The sequence below is a fragment of the Rhinolophus ferrumequinum genome, chromosome 2 (genome assembly GCF_004115265.2).
Source record: "Rhinolophus ferrumequinum isolate MPI-CBG mRhiFer1 chromosome 2, mRhiFer1_v1.p, whole genome shotgun sequence".
Lineage (NCBI taxonomy): Eukaryota > Metazoa > Chordata > Mammalia > Chiroptera > Rhinolophidae > Rhinolophus > Rhinolophus ferrumequinum.
In genome coordinates, this window is record NC_046285.1 from 61,081,832 (window position 1) to 61,100,421 (window position 18,590).

The 18,590-nt window shown below is 43.7% G+C and overlaps 1 protein-coding gene across 5 annotated transcripts in view; it reads left to right on the forward strand.

Moving 5' to 3' along the window:
• Window positions 1-18,590, forward strand: part of ABCC5 (ATP binding cassette subfamily C member 5) — a 79,713-nt gene that overhangs the window by 46,200 nt on the left and 14,923 nt on the right. For all 5 annotated transcript variants that reach the window (XM_033091022.1, XM_033091054.1, XM_033091047.1 and 2 more), the window contains 10 exons: window positions 92-194; window positions 2,398-2,582; window positions 2,959-3,105; window positions 3,375-3,504; window positions 4,901-5,054; window positions 5,146-5,274; window positions 7,617-7,803; window positions 9,493-9,582; window positions 12,286-12,475; window positions 15,684-15,843. In XM_033091022.1, the coding sequence (XP_032946913.1) occupies window positions 92-194; window positions 2,398-2,582; window positions 2,959-3,105; window positions 3,375-3,504; window positions 4,901-5,054; window positions 5,146-5,274; window positions 7,617-7,803; window positions 9,493-9,582; window positions 12,286-12,475; window positions 15,684-15,843 (1,475 nt within the window). The remainder of the gene's footprint in view (window positions 1-91; window positions 195-2,397; window positions 2,583-2,958; window positions 3,106-3,374; window positions 3,505-4,900; window positions 5,055-5,145; window positions 5,275-7,616; window positions 7,804-9,492; window positions 9,583-12,285; window positions 12,476-15,683; window positions 15,844-18,590) is intronic.

Genomic DNA, 18,590 nt, shown 5'->3' on the forward strand with positions numbered 1-18,590 from the left:
GGTTCATAGGTGATTCTCTAGTGTGTCCTGTGGACATTTGTCTGAATGGCCATATCATAACTGGAGACACTTTTTTTGTTGTTAATATTAGATTAATTCAAAAAAGGAAACCAGTGGTTCCCAGAAGAAATCACAAGACAAAGGTCCTAAGACAGGATCAGTAAAGAAGGAGAAAGCAGTGAAGCCAGAGGAAGGTAATGACCTTTTTTGAGATTTTAGATTTTGTCTTTAAAGTATAACAGAAATTCAGCCATGTGCTACTTCATGATGTTTGCTAATATTTGCATGTTGCAGAGTATCTGGCCTTAACATTCCAGGAATAACAAAATTCTTGTATGATATCGGGAGACCATAAGGCACCTTCTGTTTGCTTAAACAGACTGAGGCAATAAGATTGGCCTTTGATCTTATTTCTTCTTGTGCAAGGTGGTGTCGGCTGTAGGTGGGTAATCACAGCTGAGTCATCCTGAGGAAGCAAAAATTGAGTGGTGGTAGAGGTATACCTTTCCTTCCTGTGACTCACCTCTGCTCTTTACAAGTCAGTGCCCCGCAAGGCTGAGGTGTTGCAGCTCCAAGAATGCCTGTGATCTCAGTAGCTCCCTGTTAGAAGGTACGCTCCTCAGAGACTGCTGCAGAACCGGGGCAAAGAGTTACAGCCAGGGTTTTTCCTAGTTGACTTTCCTTACCCGGAGTCCTCGGTCCTGTTTTTTAAACCCTTTATCTTATCAACTGAAACAAATCTTGGTAGTTAGGAAAGCTATTTACAAGACTTTGGGTGACCTTGGTGAATTTTAAGCTGCATGTCAGGTTGCCTCCCAAAAAGAATGCTGTCCTGTTTTAAAGCTTGCTTTCTGTTGTGTCACCACCTCACCTGAGGTTTTGAATCAAGGACCTCTTCTGGGTTTGCCACCGTTTTCACTTCCTTGTTCTTAAACCTGCAGCAGATATGTGGTGTTAGGAGTCAACAATCCTGATTTACCACTCCTTGCCTCTTTTCTTTCTTTTAGTAAACCACAAAGCAATTTTGAATTCAGGTATGATTTAAGATAGCTTACTCACACACACTAAACAAACATGGCACAGAAGGCTGAGACAGCTGTCAGTTACTGCCAGAGGCAGTAAAAATCAAAAAACCAATATCCTTAGGGAACATTTGTTCTTATCTACAGGAGTCTCTAACCTGGAGACTCACAATTGTTAAAGCGCTCATGGCCTGTGTGGCTTGTTGCCAGATAACTAAACATATGGGATGAAGAGGCAGAGGCTTCCTGAGGGGCCTTTCTCTGTATTCTCCTGGCAGCATCAATCACCTGGCCACACCAGGGAGCCCCTAGGAGCTATCCTTGAATCTTTCCTCTCCTCCTACAGTAATCACTGTGTCCTACTGAATTTCCTGTCTAAAACTTCAATCCCGTTGCCATGACCCTGGTTCTGTCCTTTATCATCTGACACCTTGCGTTACAGCTGTCCGCCCTTCATGCAGACAGCTGAGACATATAGTTGAAAACAGGAGACCAACCAACTCACCTTCCTGCAGGGAGCCTTTCAGTGGCCTCCTCCCATTTTCAAAGCAGTGTTTTCTAATCACTTCCCTGACATGGCACACAGAGGAAAGGCCGTGCTTCGTGTGGGACACTGTGATGCATGGAAGAGGCTGTTCACTGCCAGAGGTGACCGGACTGGCCATCTCAGGCCCATCTCAGCCCAGTAGGGCCAGGAGTCAGATCTCCACACACCTGCAGCCCGTACTCTTGAGATGTTCTCGTCTGAAGGATGATGTTCAGAGCCCTTTATCCTCTGAGCCCTTGCTGCTCTGCGGGCTCACATACTGCCCCAGCCGTGCTCCCTTGGTTGTCTGTACTTACCGTCTTGCTGTTTCTCCACCCCTGTGCTGGTGCTCACTTTACCTCCTCTGCTCATTGTTCTCCCACCTGGCCGACTCTGGCTTACCTTCGAGATGCAGTATGGACTACACAGAAAGTCTTCCCTGAAACCTCTCTGCGGAGTACCCCACAGCTCCCCTAAGTAGGTTAGATACACCTCCTGGATGTTCCCATGCTGCCCTGCATATAGCTGTGGCATTGCATTTAACACATTTTATTGTAATCATGGGTGTATTTATCTGTCTATCCTCGTAGACTGTGGAAGCATCCTCAGCTGGATCTCAAGGGCAGGGACGTGGTCTTCATCCTCTTTACTGCTCCCAGGCCTCGTCCTGGGCCCGGTCCATAGGCGGTGCTTAGTAAATGTGAAATGGATGAGTGATAGAGCGGAAATAATTCTCATCTAGAGTCCTGTGAAACTAGGCTCTCTTTGATTTTGCTCTTCTATAAGTGACTTCGTTTTGGAAAAGTAGCTTTTTCCTTCTAAGTTCGTGTTTCTTTTTTTCTTACCTAGGGCAGCTCGTGCAAGTGGAAGAGAAGGGGCAGGGTTCAGTGCCCTGGTCAGTGTATGGTGTCTACATCCAGGCTGCTGGGGGCCCCTTGGCTTTCCTGGTCATTATATCTCTTTTCATGCTGAACGTGGGCAGTACCGCCTTCAGCAACTGGTGGTTAAGTTACTGGATCAAGGAAGGAAGTGGGGTAAGCTTACTCATTGATGGGAAAATTAGGTCTAACCGTGTGGTCATCTCGCCATGTTCCCTGGCCACTCTTAAGGAAACTGCTCTCGTTTGTTATTAAAAGACACAACGAACAAGGGTCACCCAGGATGGAAAAGAAGAGTCCCTAACATAACCTCACAAGATGGTTACTCCCCGACCAAGTCATGGGGTGGTAGAGCTTATCAGTAGCACACCTGTAGGCTGTCTTCCCTTGTCCGTTAGAAAAGAGAGAAGGACCTTTCACACCAGACCCCAGAGTCGTTATCCTGCACGTTCCCTTGAGCTGAGAATGTCCCTGAATTAGGGTTCTTGGCAGTTCTTAGGAGTCTTGCCCATTGAGCCTTGCCTTCACACAGAACACCACAGTGACTCAAGGGAACAAGACCTCTGTGAGCAGCAGCATGAAGGACAATCCTCACATGCGGTACTATGCCAGCATCTACGCCCTCTCCATGGCTGTCATGCTGATCCTGAAAGCCGTTCGAGGAGTGGTCTTCGTCAAGGTACGCGGTGGAGGTCAGGCTTCCGTATGGCCTCGGGTTCATTCTGAGGAGGGCGGCTCCTCTGCAGCATGCCGGCCCGTGCTGAAATGGCCAGAATCCCCGTAGCCTCAGCCTTTTCGTATTAGCTCTTTCCCCACCTCCTTCCTCCATGGCCATTTGCCCTTCTCCAGTTTTGGGAATAGATGTCCTGTGGAGTTGTGACTTACAGGGTAAGAACTGAGCCTGCCTGAGTCCCTGGGCGTCTGGGCCCTTACCACTCTGCTCCTTAGGGCACGCTGCGAGCCTCCTCCCGGCTCCACGATGAGCTTTTCCGAAGGATCCTTCGAAGCCCTATGAAGTTTTTTGACACTACCCCCACAGGAAGGATTCTCAACAGGTTTTCCAGAGACATGGATGAAGGTATTTCTCACTGCTTCTTTTATGTCCTGGAACACAAGCCAGAGCTGGCTGTGCCCTCCAGTCTTCTAGATGACTCACTAGATAACGCGTATCTGTCCAGCCTGATTCTGAGAGCACAGTGGCTGTGGGTGTTCATACCAAGAACATTTGAGTTTTGGCATTTTTCCTCAGGTCGCAACTTATATTTAGGCTGAGGGCCCATCTGATTTCTCACCTTTCATCCAAGTTTTCATTCGATCTTATTTAACCTGAAAACAAGTGCAGAGGACTGAGTTAGCACGGGCTTTGGACAGGGGCATCTGAGATTGCAACACATATATTTACTTTGGAGGTAGTGCATTGATTTCTGGACACCCACAACCTCTGCCAGGTTTTCTGGATGTTGCACAGGCTGTGCCAGCACCGGACTTAAATACTTCCCGGAGCCCAGAATATTACTAGTGCCACTTGGCATTTTTTGAGGGCTGCTGTGTGCGGAGTTTCTGCCTGCCTTGTCCTAATCTTCAGGGCAGCCCTGTGAGGAGGGTATTGTTTCACCCACTGAACATATGAGAAAGCTGATGTCTAGAAAAGTTAAGTAACTTGCCCAAGATCACACAGCTCTTAGATAACAAGGCTGGAATTGAGCCCAGATCTCTTTGATCCCAATGCTACTGTTTTGACTGCGCAGTGCTGGCTCCATAGAAGGAGTTCATTTTAGATGTTGATAAGCAGTGTAGAGCCATGGCCAGAGGTATCAAGGACTCAAAATTATCACTGATACACGGAACTGACACATGACATGATCCCATCTCTGCTAAACACACACACTCACACACGCACAAATGGAGAAAAGACTGAAAGAAAAAAAAAATCAGTGCCATCGACATGTCTGAGATTTGCATGAAAATACTTCAACCTTTTCAAAAAAAAGGATAGGGGGATGAGATAGCTAAAAAAGAGATTAAGAAAATGTTGACAATTGTTGGAGGATCTATGCTCTTTTGACTTTTGTGTATGTTTAAAACTTTCCATGATGAAAAATTTCTTAAATGTTAGCAGCAGTTCATTGGCTTTGCTAAGGATAAAGATGATGTGTATTTTCTTTTTTGCATATTTATTTTACAGCAAGCCTATATTATCTTCTAAATGGGGGGAAATGTTTAAAAGTGGTTGAACCAAAAAGAGAGTACAAGGAAAAAGCATAGTTAAATTTTCTTGGGACAGGAAAGTTAGAGCAACCAGGTTTCTAGATATTTTTTTTTTTTTTTTGGATCAGATTGTTTAAAAGGCAACACCCAATTTCAGATAGGGATTTTAGGGACCCTCTTTTTTGTTTTTTTTAAAATATTTGGTTCCATTTTCCCTGTTTGTGGACCCCCGCAGCCTGACATTTGTCCCTCCATGATTTCCCTAGTCGATGTGCGCCTGCCGTTCCAGGCTGAGATGTTCATCCAAAATGTGATCCTGGTCTTCTTCTGTGTCGGAATGATCGCAGGAGTTTTCCCGTGGTTCCTGGTGGCGGTGGGGCCGCTCGTCCTCCTCTTTGCAATTCTCCACATGGTGTCCAGGTGAAAAGGAAGGATTCATGTCTTCTTGGGCAGAGGATGGAGCCAGAGTTGCTCGTCTGCCCTCTTGACATAGAGCTCGTTCTCTCTCCAGGGTCCTGATTCGAGAGCTGAAGCGTCTGGACAATATCACACAGTCACCTTTCCTCTCCCACATCACATCCAGCATACAGGGCCTTGCCACCATCCATGCCTACAACAAAGGGCAGGAGTTCCTGCACAGGTTAGTGGCCAGGGCGCCAGAGGGCTCAAAGGGGAGCCACCATCCGTGAATGTAGTGAGAATGGGGGATTATAAAACTCATTACTAAGAGTGTTAGTGATTTACTCGTCTCTGGTTAAAACTCACTTGCTTGGTGGAACTCCCTTGTGAACAAATGAGAAGATAAAAACACAGGTTTGGAGTCTGATAATAGAATGATCTCCAAGATATATTAGTGAAATATCCAAAATATGCAAGGAACTCATGAAACTCAACAACAAAAAAACAACCCAATTGAAAAATGGGCAGAGGACCTGAAGAAACATTTCTCTAAAGAGGACATACAAATGGCAAATAGACATATGAAAAAATGCTCAACATCACTAATCATCAGAGAAATGCAAATAAAAACCACAATGAGCTATCACCTCACCCCAGTTAGAATGGCTATCATCAACAAGACAAATAGTAACAAGTGTTGGAGAGGCTGTGGAGAAAAAGGAACCCTCATACACTGTTGGCGGGAATGCAGATTGGTGCAGCCGTTATGGAAGGCAGTATGGAGGTTCCTCAAAAAATTACAAATAGAATTACCATATGACCCAGCAATCCCTCTCCTGGGTATCTACCCAAAAAATCTGAAAACATCTACACATAAAGACACGTGTGCTCCAATGTTCATTGCAGCTTTGTTTACGGTGGCCAAGACATGGAAACAACCACAATGTCCTTCGATAGATGAATGGATAAAGAAGTTGTGGTATATATACACAATGGAATATTATTCGGCGGTAAGAAAAGATGATATAGGAACATTTGTGACAACATGGATGGATCTTGAGAGTATAATGCTAAGCGAAATAAGTCAGACAGAAAAAGCAGAGAACCATATGATTTCACTGATATGTGGTATATAAACCAAAAACAACAAAAGAACAAGACAAACAAATGAGAAACAAGAACTCATAGACACAGACAATAGTTTAGTGGTTACCAGAGGGTAACGGGGGTAGGGGGTGGGAGATGAGGATAAGGAGGACCAAATATATGGTGATGGAAGGAGAACTGACTCCAGGTGGTAAACACACAATGGGATTTATAGATGATGCAATACAGAATTGTACACCTGAAATCTATGTAATTTTACTAACAATTGTCACCCCAATAAATTAAAAAAAAAAAAAGATATATTAGTGAAAGAGCAAGGTACAGATGTATGTGTATGCTATTCTACCTTTTTAGTGTGTGTTTGTATATATGACATTTAGCATATCTCTGAAAGGATACACAAGAAACTAATAGTTGCCACTGGAGAGGGGAACTGAGTAGCTGGAGGATGGGCAGGAGAAAGACTGACTTTTCATGGTAAAAACTTTTGTAACTTTTACATACTCTGTCCTGTGCATATATTGTCTATTCCAAACATGAAGTAATTCATTTTAAAGAGAAAATCTAGACTAGAAAGGTTAGGTTAAACAACTCAGAAAAATAATCCTAACTTTAAAATAGTGAAAAAAAATAAAATATACAATGATACATACATACATACATTGAAGAAAAATGCTGGGAGGAAATGCAGCAGAATATTAATTTTGGTTTTGGCTGGTAAGATTACGGGACTGTTACATTTTCCTCTCTATTGATTTTCTAAGTTTTCTCTAAAGAGCACGTCTCTTATTGTAAGGAGGAAAAGTGATTGTAATTTTAAAGCAGAGCACATTGGCTGGGCAAGACTTCCTGTTCTGGAGTCCCAGTTATGTGTGGCACCCGCGCCTTCACATGGGTTCTGGTCTGCTCTCTAGTGACAGTGTCTCCCTCCTTCAGTGGCAAAGTTGTCAACATCCGTTTTGCTATGGTTTGGCTCCTGGTTCATTGCCCCATGGCCTTGGGAAACGGGTACCATTCTGCCCAACGGTGGTATGTCAACAGACAATTTCCACTTTTCCGTATTCAGTCTGAGAGTTTCTTTTTCCTGACCTTGGGCCCTTTCTGCAGTTTGCCTTTGTAACCTCTCTTTGTTTGAGCAAATGACCCCTAACCTAAGACGTTTTTCTAAAGTTTAGCACAGCCTCTTTATTTGGTCTTCTTGCCCCATGCTTTCCCTGTGCTCTTAAAGTGGATATTGTTCCCTAACATCTTTAGTATGTTTCTTTGAAAGGGTAAAACTAGAAAACCCCATGTCCTCCTATGTGTGGAGCCTGGAATACTCTGCACTCTTTAAGTTTCCATATCGTTCTCCCAGTGACAAACAAGAACTACTTAAATATTAGCCCTCTGTCCATAATTTACCAGAACTTTGACGTCCTCCGTGACCAGGGTTGTGTGGTACTTCCTTTGCCTCTTATTGTTCTGCCTTCCTCACAGGTACCAGGAGCTCCTGGATAACAACCAGAGTCCTTTCTTCTTGTTCACCTGCGCAATGCGGTGGCTGGCTGTGCGGCTGGACCTCATCAGCATTGCCCTGATCACCACCACCGGGCTGATGGTCGTTCTCATGCACGGCCAGATTCCACCGGCCTACGCGGGTCTGGCCATCTCTTACGCTGTCCAGGTCAGTCTCTGGGATGGAGGCATCACCTTTGCTCATTCGAGTCCTTTGTATGGTGGCCGAGAGGAGGCTGAGCTCAGCTGGGGCCGGGGGACAGGAGAGAGGTAGAAGTGGTACACAAGAATAAGGGAATCTGTCTGTTGCGTGTGTTTAAGAAACAGGTTCTCAGGGGCTGGGGGAGAGAGGAATGAGTAGTTATCATTTAATGGGTATAGAGTTTCAGTTTTCCTAGATGAAGAGTTCTGGTGATGGATGGTGGTGACGGTTACACAACAGTGTCAGTGTACTTAATGCCACTGAACTGGACACTTAAAAGTGGTTAAAATGGTATATTTTATGTTACATGTATTTTATCACAATTTAAAAGAATGATTTTTAAAAATGTCAATAAAGCCTGGATTTTTTGCTTAAAAAACAAAACAAAACAAACAAAAAAAGAAACAGGTTCTATTTTCTTCATAAGTAATGATTTTGAAAATACGTAGTTTCTTAGTTGTAGGTTTCTGTATTCACCACCCTGTCATCTCTGGCCTCTTCCTCGTCTTCTAAAAAATACTAGGTATATCCTTAGTATGCTTTTTATGTGCATTTTATTTTCAGGCTCCTGCTTTTCCCAACACTGTTACCCTCTAGTAAACCTATTGGTTTAAGGTCTTTAAATAGCTCAAAGAAAACTTTAATGGAAGGAAGGAAGGAAGGAAGGAAGGAAGGAAGGAAGGAAGGAAGGAAGGAAGGAAGGAAGGAAGGAAGGAAATAAATAGCTCGAAGAAAACTGGCAACTTGAGCTCTGATTAGGTATTTGAAGATGTTAAGGAATTAATATTAATGTTTTTAGGTGTCATCATGGCATTGTGTTTTTAAAGAATATATATTTTAGAGAGAGAAAAGCTAGGATATTTATGGATAAAATGATAGGATACCTGCGATTTGCTTCCAAATAATACAGAGGGGTGGCGTGCAGAGATGAAACAATATTGTCTGGGAGTTGACAATTTTTCAAATGGATGTTTGGTGCATGGGAGTGTATTATACTGTCCTCTCTCCTCTTGTATATGCGTGGCATTTTTCCATATTGGAAAGATAATAATTGGTCAAAGGAAACCCGAGAAGAGATACGTATCTTCACAGATTCCCAAAGATGTCTGTCCACATTGTGCAAACTTACATGATTATTGGATGGGCAAAAACATGCCTTATATATGCTGTGTTTCAGCATCCTCAGTCTGCCACGCACAGGGGCTCTGCAAGCGCTTTTTGCCCGGCCTTATGTCTCATAGTTGACTTTTCTAAAAGCATTCTCACAAGTTGCTCACAGGTTGACATGCATATATCTTCATTTGTTGTGACTGCCACATCAGATGTAAATACAAGTATGAAGCCAGGAGTTAATTAGTTATACATATGTGTTCTTGGAAATGTAAAGACAGCTGGAAAGCCTTTGGATACGGGAAGTTAGTGTCAGCAGTACCGTGATGCTACCTGCATTCGCTGAAAATTATAGAGGATTGGGTGGTAATAGGCATGGCCTTAAATGTTCAGAGAATGACTCAGTTCCTAAAACCAGCTTCTGCAGGTGCCCAGTTCATTCGTATGATGGAGTTGTGGTCCCCTAGATGAAAGAGGTTTTCTAGCGTTGGCCTGGCACATATTGACAATGAACTCTCTCTTGGATTTTTTGCTTTCCATGATCAGTTAACAGGGCTGTTCCAGTTTACTGTCAGACTGGCATCCGAGACAGAAGCTCGCTTCACCTCAGTGGAAAGGATCAACCACTACATCAAGGTCAGGCTGCTACACCCTTTTACTGCAATCCGACCCTCCCTGGAGTCCTTTTACCCTTTTACTGCCTCAGGTAGATGTGCAGGGGGAGGACGCATGTTTTTCTCTGCCTTCTCTTACTCCACAGGAGAGGACCAGCAGTCTCTCTAGCATGTGGAATAGAGAGGAGAATATCATAAGAGTTTCTAAGTGTGTTTGGGAATTGTGTGATCGAGAACTTATGTGTAAGACTTGAGGAGAGATAACGAGGCTCTGAGAGTCAGGCGGGTTGAGGAAAGTGAGTGCTTTATTCTGCGCTCCCGGGCGAGGTTCACCGGTCCCGCAGATGGGGGCTGGCAAAGTCACGCCCAGGGTAGAGGGAAGGAGGCATATATGCGATTTTTGGGGTGGGGGTTGGCTGAGTGAGGTGGCAGATGAGCAGGCCCCCCTAGTGCAAGTCAGGTGCGAGCGGCTGTGTCCGGAATTGCTTATCGTACCAGCGGTCTGCTGCCTTTTCTGGGAAACGCCAGGGGCCTCAGTCTCTGTCATGTGAGGAGAGGTCTGACTTGGCAGAGGGGTCTGACTTGGCTCCCGGCCGCTTTGACCATGCCCGTAGTTGACCTAACATTATGTTCATCAGCTAATTTCCAAAATGTTCAGAATCATGTTAGCTCAGTTAGTCTGACTAATGTAACATTTTTCTTCAACTGTTTGACACCATGTATTGTTTTTTTTAAAAATTTTTATTGGGAATTATTGGGGAACAGTGTTTTTCCACGACCCATCAGCTCCATGTCAAGTCATTGTTTTTAATCTAATAGTTGTGGAGGGCGCAGCTCACTGACCCATATAGTAATCGAACCGGCGACCTTGGTGTTATGAGCACTGCACTCTACCCACTGAGCAGACCGGCCGCCCCACACCATGTACTGTTTTAAATCTTAGTCTAGTTCACTTGTTTTTAACCAGGGATGCACATTAAGACTCCTTATTGAGCGTTAGGCAAAGACTAACATGAGTCTCTCTCTCTGGAGATTCTGATGCAGTAGGTCTGGGGTGGGCGCCAGGCTTCTGAGGTTTTAAGAGCTCCATCGCTAATTGTAACCTCCATTCACAGTTTAAAAACCAGTTAATTTAGTTGCCACTGCTAATGGTACCGAGCTCTTCCCACCTTCCCCCATTACCCCTGCAGTCTTGCCATGGGGAAACATCTTGCTGATGTCCTAGCTGGAACTCTGAAAGCAGCTTTTTATAGAGAAAAGTAGATTCATGAGTAGTTAGGATTCTCAAATGTAACTCAGTTCTCAGAAGTTACCTATTTTGTGAAATGCCCAGGGACTCCATCAGCATTTGTATCGTTGTTTACATGGGAAGAATAGATTCCAAGTTCCAAATAATTGACTTACACGCATAGTGTTGAAAAACTACCCTTTCAGTTGAGAACTAGTGTATTATGTAAACTGCATTTTCTAGCAGAGACTTGTTTCCCTGATTTGTTTTGACAATGAATTTCATTACTCATAGGATATTTCTCAGACTTACAATGATTATTCTGAGAAATGGCAGATCGTGATCTAATGTATCTGCTAATAGCTGTTTTGTTTTGTTTTTTTCTATGAGAGGTAGAGGAGCAAAGATTTTATTTTATTAAAGCGGAAGTACCACTTTCTTAGAAGAGGGGGTACCTGAAACTGGGATGCCCCAATAGCCGTTCTTTATGTTTCTACATTAGTCTCTTTGCCCAGTGGTCTGGTCTGTGGATGATACAAGGGTGTATATAGGGGTGTGCAGTGTTTGATTTAGTATCACTGTTGGTGAGAGTCTCTTCCTAGAGAGGTCAGATGTGTGGTCAGCCGAGGTAGAGTGGACCCTGCCCAAACCAGCCACAGTTCTGCGGACTGGCTCCCCATTGCCAGTCCCCAACTTGGATGCCTGTCCCAGAATGGAGTCCTTCCAGCACGGAGTTTTAGACTTCAGTCTCGACCCCTCAGACCCCTACAGTCTTTGGCCCTTTCTTCCCTATAAGGCTATAAGCCCTATGACTAGTTGCCAGAGAGTTTTAAGACATTGAGAGGTGCGACTATTGATAACAATTACAAGCAGTTATATTAAACACAGAATTTTAAAGCTCGAATGATTTCCCAAGATTGTTTGGTCCAGTCCCCACAATTTGCAGATGAGAACTAAGACCTAGAGTGAAGAAGGGAGACATCGAGTTCACACAGCTGTTGGTTGGAGAACTGGGATTTGAGTCCGAGTCTCCTGGATTGATTGAGATACGTCAGAATGCCAGGATCTCATTAAATGTTCAATCAATGTTAGTGGCCTTCCTTTGGGTTCAGGCCAATGATTTTCAAGTGGTGGAATCCTGTTCTGAGTGGAATATTTTCAGAGATTTCCAGTAAAAACTGCTGGGTTGAAGAGAGGTTGAAGGGCTTGTGCCCCACCCTTGGCTTCCGAGGCAATTTTGTGGAAGAATTCCTTAAGACAGAAGGTAGTTTGAAAGTCGCTGAGCTCCCCAAGCCGCTGCTTGGTAGCCATTGTAAACTGCTAAGTGTCGTCAACTCAGCAGCCTTTGTACTCTGTCTCTGTCTAGCTCAGTGGTAATAAGCGTTTACTGCTAATGGATCTTTCCCAGCAAGGGACCAGGGCGGCAGCTACTTCTGGGTGGTGCTACGGTTCTCCTGGTTTTTCTTCTCTATGACAAAGCCACGTCTGTGTCCCCAGACTCTCTCTCTGGAAGCACCTGCCAGAATTAAGAACAAAGCTCCCTCCCCTGACTGGCCCCAGGAAGGAGAGGTGACCTTTGAGAATGCAGAGATGAGGTACCAGGAAAACCTGCCTCTGGTCCTGAAGAAAGTGTCCTTTACCATCAAACCCAAGGAGAAGATTGGCATTGTGGGGCGGACGGGATCAGGTAAGGCTATGCCAAGGCCTCCGCAGAGAAACGTTTGAACCCACTGGATTTAAGTTTGGGGCCCACGATTGGCTGTTTATTGAATATTACCCTCATCCCTTCAAACTGAGTCCCTGTCGGTGAGTGACTAGTGTCTCAGGTCTCAGTGGAACCAGTTTTCTAGGTTTATTTTCAACCCTGCTTTTATAACATATCATGCTTTTTCTAATCATAAAAGTATACGTCCTCAGTGCAAAACGCATGGAACATGTGGCAAAGTACAAAGGGGAAAAGCACCCATAACCCCACTACCCAGAGCTAATTACTCTTAACATTTTGGTGGATGTCTTATCAGCTGTTTTCTATCAACAGATATGTTTACAAAAATGAGATCATTTTACACACACAGTTTCATGGCCTGCTTTTAAAACCAGCAGGTATTTTCCATGTCAGTTAATATTCTCTGATATGATTTCTATGCAGCATGATATAAAATTCTATTTTACGGATGCACCATAATTTATATTTAATAAGCTCCGATCATAGGGCACTGAGGTTGCTGTCAATGTTTTCCTGTTATGAAGAGCACTGCAATGCACATTCTTATTTCTAGGAAGTCAAAATATCTAAAGTCTGTGATACATGGCCAGTGTAGCCTCACGTTTATTAGAAGCTAACACAGCTCTAAATAAGGAATCTATGTTCCTTTGAAGACAAATTATTTTCTTGATCTGATGTCAGTTGCAAAGAACTAGAGAATAGACCTTCGTTTTAGGCATTTTACTTCACTCCTTCTTGGAAGTGTATTGTATATTCCCTTTAGGTTTCTAGGGTCAAGACTTCAGTAATTTCTTTCTTTCCCTCTTTTCTGGGCTCCATGCTCTCTTTTCACTGAAACTCTTCTTTTTTTCTTGTCATTAAAAAAAAAAAAAAAAAAAAGCCTTTTATCATTCCTGGCCAATTTACTTTAAAGAACTTGCCAAGAAGAAAAGACAGTCATTTCCTGCTCCCTCTTTGAAGGAATTATTTCATGTCAAAACAAGATACTGCCTCTTTTTTTGGCACTGGAAAGAGAATGCTCAGCCAAGGAGGGTAACTGTCCTCAAGACTCTTACTTGGCTCTCTCCCTCAAATTCCCTCTGCTACACTGGCCCCCAGGGGTACCCTGCTTTCCTGGAAGCTCTGACTAATGTCCCTTCCTGTGACCTCCCTTTCACATGGGTAAGACAGACCGAAATTTTCACCAAGACTTGACTAAACTGTAAGTACTGACAGAAGAGAAATAAATAAGAAAAATAAAATAATTACAAAGTCTAAACTCTGACCCTAATAAGCTTCTTCTGAGGCTCATAGACCCTGGCTCTGCCATGGCTGTGAGGGCTTCATTGCCTTTTTTACCAGCATATTCTATCAGTGCAAAGGTAGTCTAGATTCAGAGAACTATAAAGTCTTCTAATCCAGGTGTTCCAAACCTAGGCATCTTTTATTAAGGTGGAGCAACTCGACCTGTTTATTTGACCACCATTCCTTTCTTAGCTTGGATCTTAAACAACGGCCTCACCATTGAGGGAGAGTCTCCCTCCCCTTCCTTATATCTAGATACGGGACCACTAACCAGATCACCCAATCCTGAATAAAGCCAGTCACTTCTAGGAGGGGAAGTCCTCATTAAGAACTGTCCTGCTGTGTGGACTTGGGTGTTTCCCAACTCATTTCTGGTAGATGGATTTGAAGAATCCTGCCTTAGGAAGGTGGACGTTTCTCTAGGTTCCCATTAGGTTCTTTGATCGGGGTCGGCCCAGGGGACAAATTCCAACAGCAGACCTATGTATGGCTAGAGACCCTGGAGCAAGGCAGGATATTTGCACGCTCAGTGACCACTGAATAGACGTAGTCATGAAGCTCTCTCATGAGAGGTCTTTCGGAACAGGGAAGCAGGAGGAGGGAGGCACCCAGCATCCAGCCAAGGAAATGTGGTCTAACAGCTAAAATCCTGTAGTTCTAAATCTAAACCATGGGTCTGAATTGCAGAAAGGTAGATAGATAGGACTATGTCAGACTTTTTTAGGGGAGTAGAGGCACTAGATAGAGCTTTTTAAATGTTTATATCTTTTGACATAGTAGTTTCATTTCTGAGAATCTATCCCAAGGAGATCATCTAAGGTAGAAGCAAAGTTTGAGCACTGACGTATGCTGTCACACTATTATTATTATTATTATTATTATTATTATTTTGCCATTTATTCAATACCACAGTTATACAGTTGTTAACCTTGAGTTCATAGATTTAGCAACCTTTTCTACTTTCAGAGAAAAACGCCCTAACATTGTTATAGTAAGTTTTAAATAAACTACGTGTCCCAGCATTAGAGGACTGGATGAGCGAGAGTACATCCACGTGATGGAATATATATCGCAGCCACCGAAATTTTATTTTGAAACGTTAATAATATGGCTGCATGCTTATGATGTAATGTTAAGTGGGAAAAGCAGTTAAAACATCATATCTCTGGCATGATCTCAACTCTGAGAAAAAGTCTAAAAGGAAATGTGTCCAAAGTAACAGTGAGATTATGGCAGATTGATGCCATCTCCCTGAATTACGCATGTGACTCTTAACGTGAAGATTCAATTAAGATAAGCTGCTGGGCTTATCACCATGCTACTGAACTCATTATTTTATCCCCCGAACCTGCTTTTCTACGACAGTTCCCTGTCATGGTGCAGTCACCCTCAGCCACTCATTTACTCAGGAACTTCTTCCCTTCCCCAGCTGTTGCTGCGGCAATGGGAGGCCTTGTCTCGTTTTTCTCTCAGCTACGTTAAGGGAACCAAAGAGAGAGAAGACATGTTGTCCTCTAGTTTGCCATTAGCTCCGTGCTATAAGACCTCTGTTTTCCTCACTTTACCTGAGAAGTGTTAAATGCTGTGTACCTGTTCCTAAGGGCAAAGGAAGCATTTTTCCATTTTACTCTCTTGAGGTGTCACGATCCCTCTCATTCCTTCTCAGGTTGAAACGGTGTGACTTAAATGTATATGCTCAGTAGCTCAGTAAAGTTCTTCTTTTTCTGTTTCTTGCTGTCATTTTATACATTATCTGAGTGGATCCGTTGAAATAATGATTGAATAGAAATGGAAAAGTAGATGATTTGGCCCCAAGAATAAACCAGTTTTGTCTTCACAGAATTTGCTAATGAGCTACTTTTCGGCATGTCTTCTGACTCATTAGGGAAGTCCTCTCTGGGGATGGCTCTCTTCCGCCTGGTGGAGTTATCTGGAGGCTGCATCAAGATTGATGGACTGAGAATCAGTGATATTGGCCTTGCTGACCTCCGAAGCAAACTCTCCATCATTCCTCAAGAGCCAGTGTTATTCAGCGGCACTGTCAGGTGAGGACCTGAGTGAGCTTCATGCCTCATTTCGAGGCCAGATGGGCTTGGTAGAGCCTCCATGTGGGCCTGAGATTGAGTGGACTCTAGTCTGATGCTTTTCCCACTGTTCTGCATGCTTCTCATTGCATAGGTAGGGGGCGCTCCCCTGTATAGGGCGCCTCAGTAATGGAATGGGGTCTGCAGTGTGGTGATTTGAGCTCAGATCTCTGCTCTGTGACTTCGAACAAGTGCATGACCACGCCTAAGATAAAATGGGGATCTCATTAAGACCTGTTGTTGTGAGGATTGAATACATTTATACAAATCATGCACACACAGAGCCTGGGAAATGGGGAGCGTTCGGTAAACGGTAACAGCCCTCTTCAGCCTCATCACCGTCATCCTCCGTCGTCCTCCCACTCCACGCTGTCGTCTCTCCTAGGTACACTCAAAGTCGCCTTCCTAAGGTGGTTTTCAGGCATTGTTACCACTCACGTTTTTCCATTTTCCTGTATCTTCCCCCATCTTTGATACCTTGAATGACGCCTCTCTCTGAAATCTGTCAGCAAGCCAAAGATAAAATGTCTCTTCCTGACCTGTTAAAATAGTAACTAAGAAGGAAGTATATTTAATCCCATTATCTTTCCTTATACTTTATCCTTAAGCTTTCCCCTCCTAAAAACAATGGGTCTCCATAATTTGTGTCCATTCCTATTCAAGTTGCCTCTGTCAGAATAAAAACAGCTTTAACTGTATACTTGATCTAAATAGGACTTCTTTTTTTAAAATCACTCTAAAAGTAATATTACCATTTCCTCTTTAATTTTTAGCAGTTTCCAAAAACAATTGGTACCAACTTAATTTCCAATAACCATGGGCAGTGTTTACACTTGTCTTTAAAACTAGGTCCTCCCCCAGCCCCATCCCTTCGCTTTAGAAATGGCATTTGAACTCCCTGATTCAGAGAAGTTTGGTAGATAACTGAATTCTCACATACATTCATGTAGGGACAGCACTCTTGGGTGTGTTTATTGTGGCATTTCTTTAAAACACTAATGAATTTGGACAGCATCACCTGGACTTGTTGATAACAAGTCATTCCCTTTGGGTACTGAGATAACAAGGTCAAATAAGCAACATCAGAAGAGAATTAGAATTTATTGAAGATTCAGGTCTAAAATTAAGAAATGGAAAGAGTACCAAATCTGTTCTTCTTTCCTATAGAGCTCTATTTTTAGATGCCACAGGAACACCTCTGAGAATAAAATTGGCCTCGTCATTTTTGGCTCAGGACAAAAGAACCATATTTTTCTTCATTTTTTTAAAACATCATTTGGAAGTGAGGAAGTAAGGGCATGTTAAACGTTAGACTTCCCTTGAATATGCTGCCACCAAGAAGCCTCAGTGTTCATTTCAAAAGTTTACAGTGCTTCCTATGGGTCTGTGAACCAGGAGCTTCTGGAGTTAATGGTAAAGAATTGACCTGCTGGCATGTGCCGCTGGGCTTTGTAGAACATGGAAGCACAGCTTTTGTGGGAGTTGGGCCTTTTGTTATCAGCTCCATAGACATGTTGCCACTTGGTGAACAAGCTCAGTCTCTGGTGTGCCAATGCCCTGGGTTTTTAGTTATGGAGCTCAGAGTGCTATTTGGGCTCAGCTGTGCAAATTTAGGAAATTATGTAAGTTTCATTTTCTGCCAGCTGTAATTTTGGCTTTTTAAGCCAGTGGTAGACACTGAAGACAAAGTCCCAGACCTTCTATCCTCCTATATACTCTCAGTTTTCTTAGAGATCCCAAAGAACATTCAGCTTTTGGAGTTCTTTTGCTTTTCTTAGAAAATTAGAAAGCCTATATAATGAGTTTCCCAAAGCAAGGGCGGGATAGATCAGCTGTTTCCTCAGCTTCCTCCTAGATACTCCAGATTTGGAGACTGTCTCCATCACCACTAACCAGCACTGAGGATGGGCATATCTTCTTGGGATACCAACATGCAATTAAAACATACAAGGACCTCTTAGTGGGAAAGCAAGGTAAAAACCAAAATGAAACAAACAAAACTCAGAAAAAGCCACAAGATAAAAGTGCCGGAATAGTTCTGCATACAGACAGCCTATAATATAAATGATAGACCAGACCATATGGGGGCACACTCCACCCCAGATTAGCCAGAATCTCAGTCCACTCCAATAGCTGTGGCCAGTGCCTTTCCTCTGCCTTTTGCCCTGATAGTTGGCTCCAAGAAGAGAGGTCCCTTTTCATCCAGCACTAAACACACGACTTTCCTTCGTTCATGGCCTTGGCAATCCTTTTCTTCCTCCAGAGGGCCCTGTGCTTCCTGGTGTCAGGAAGCCTGTCTCTGACTCTGCCCTAAGCAGCCCCTGCTGGAGCGCTTTCCATCCTTGTAGACTGTCCGCGGCCTAGCTCAGTGAGACTAGCTGACCGCAGCTGTCACTGCAGTCTGTGTCTGAGTCTTCTTCAGTCTCCTTGTGGGGAGACGAGCACCTTCTCATCCCCTGGAGCACCTCTGCCTAGTGTCCATTTGTTAGCAAGAAGCAGTGTCCTCATTTCTTCCTTTCCCGATGCCCTCACTCCTTTTTGATCTGCCCATTATTATTATTATTTTAAAGGAATATCTCTAGCTCTCAGCTCATGGTCACAGCAACAATGACTGAGCCCACAAGTGACTCTTTCTGTTTTGGTTTATTCCGGGCCCAAGCACCTTCAGACAGAAGCAGCTAGCACTCCAGATGGAATGGAAGTTGCTC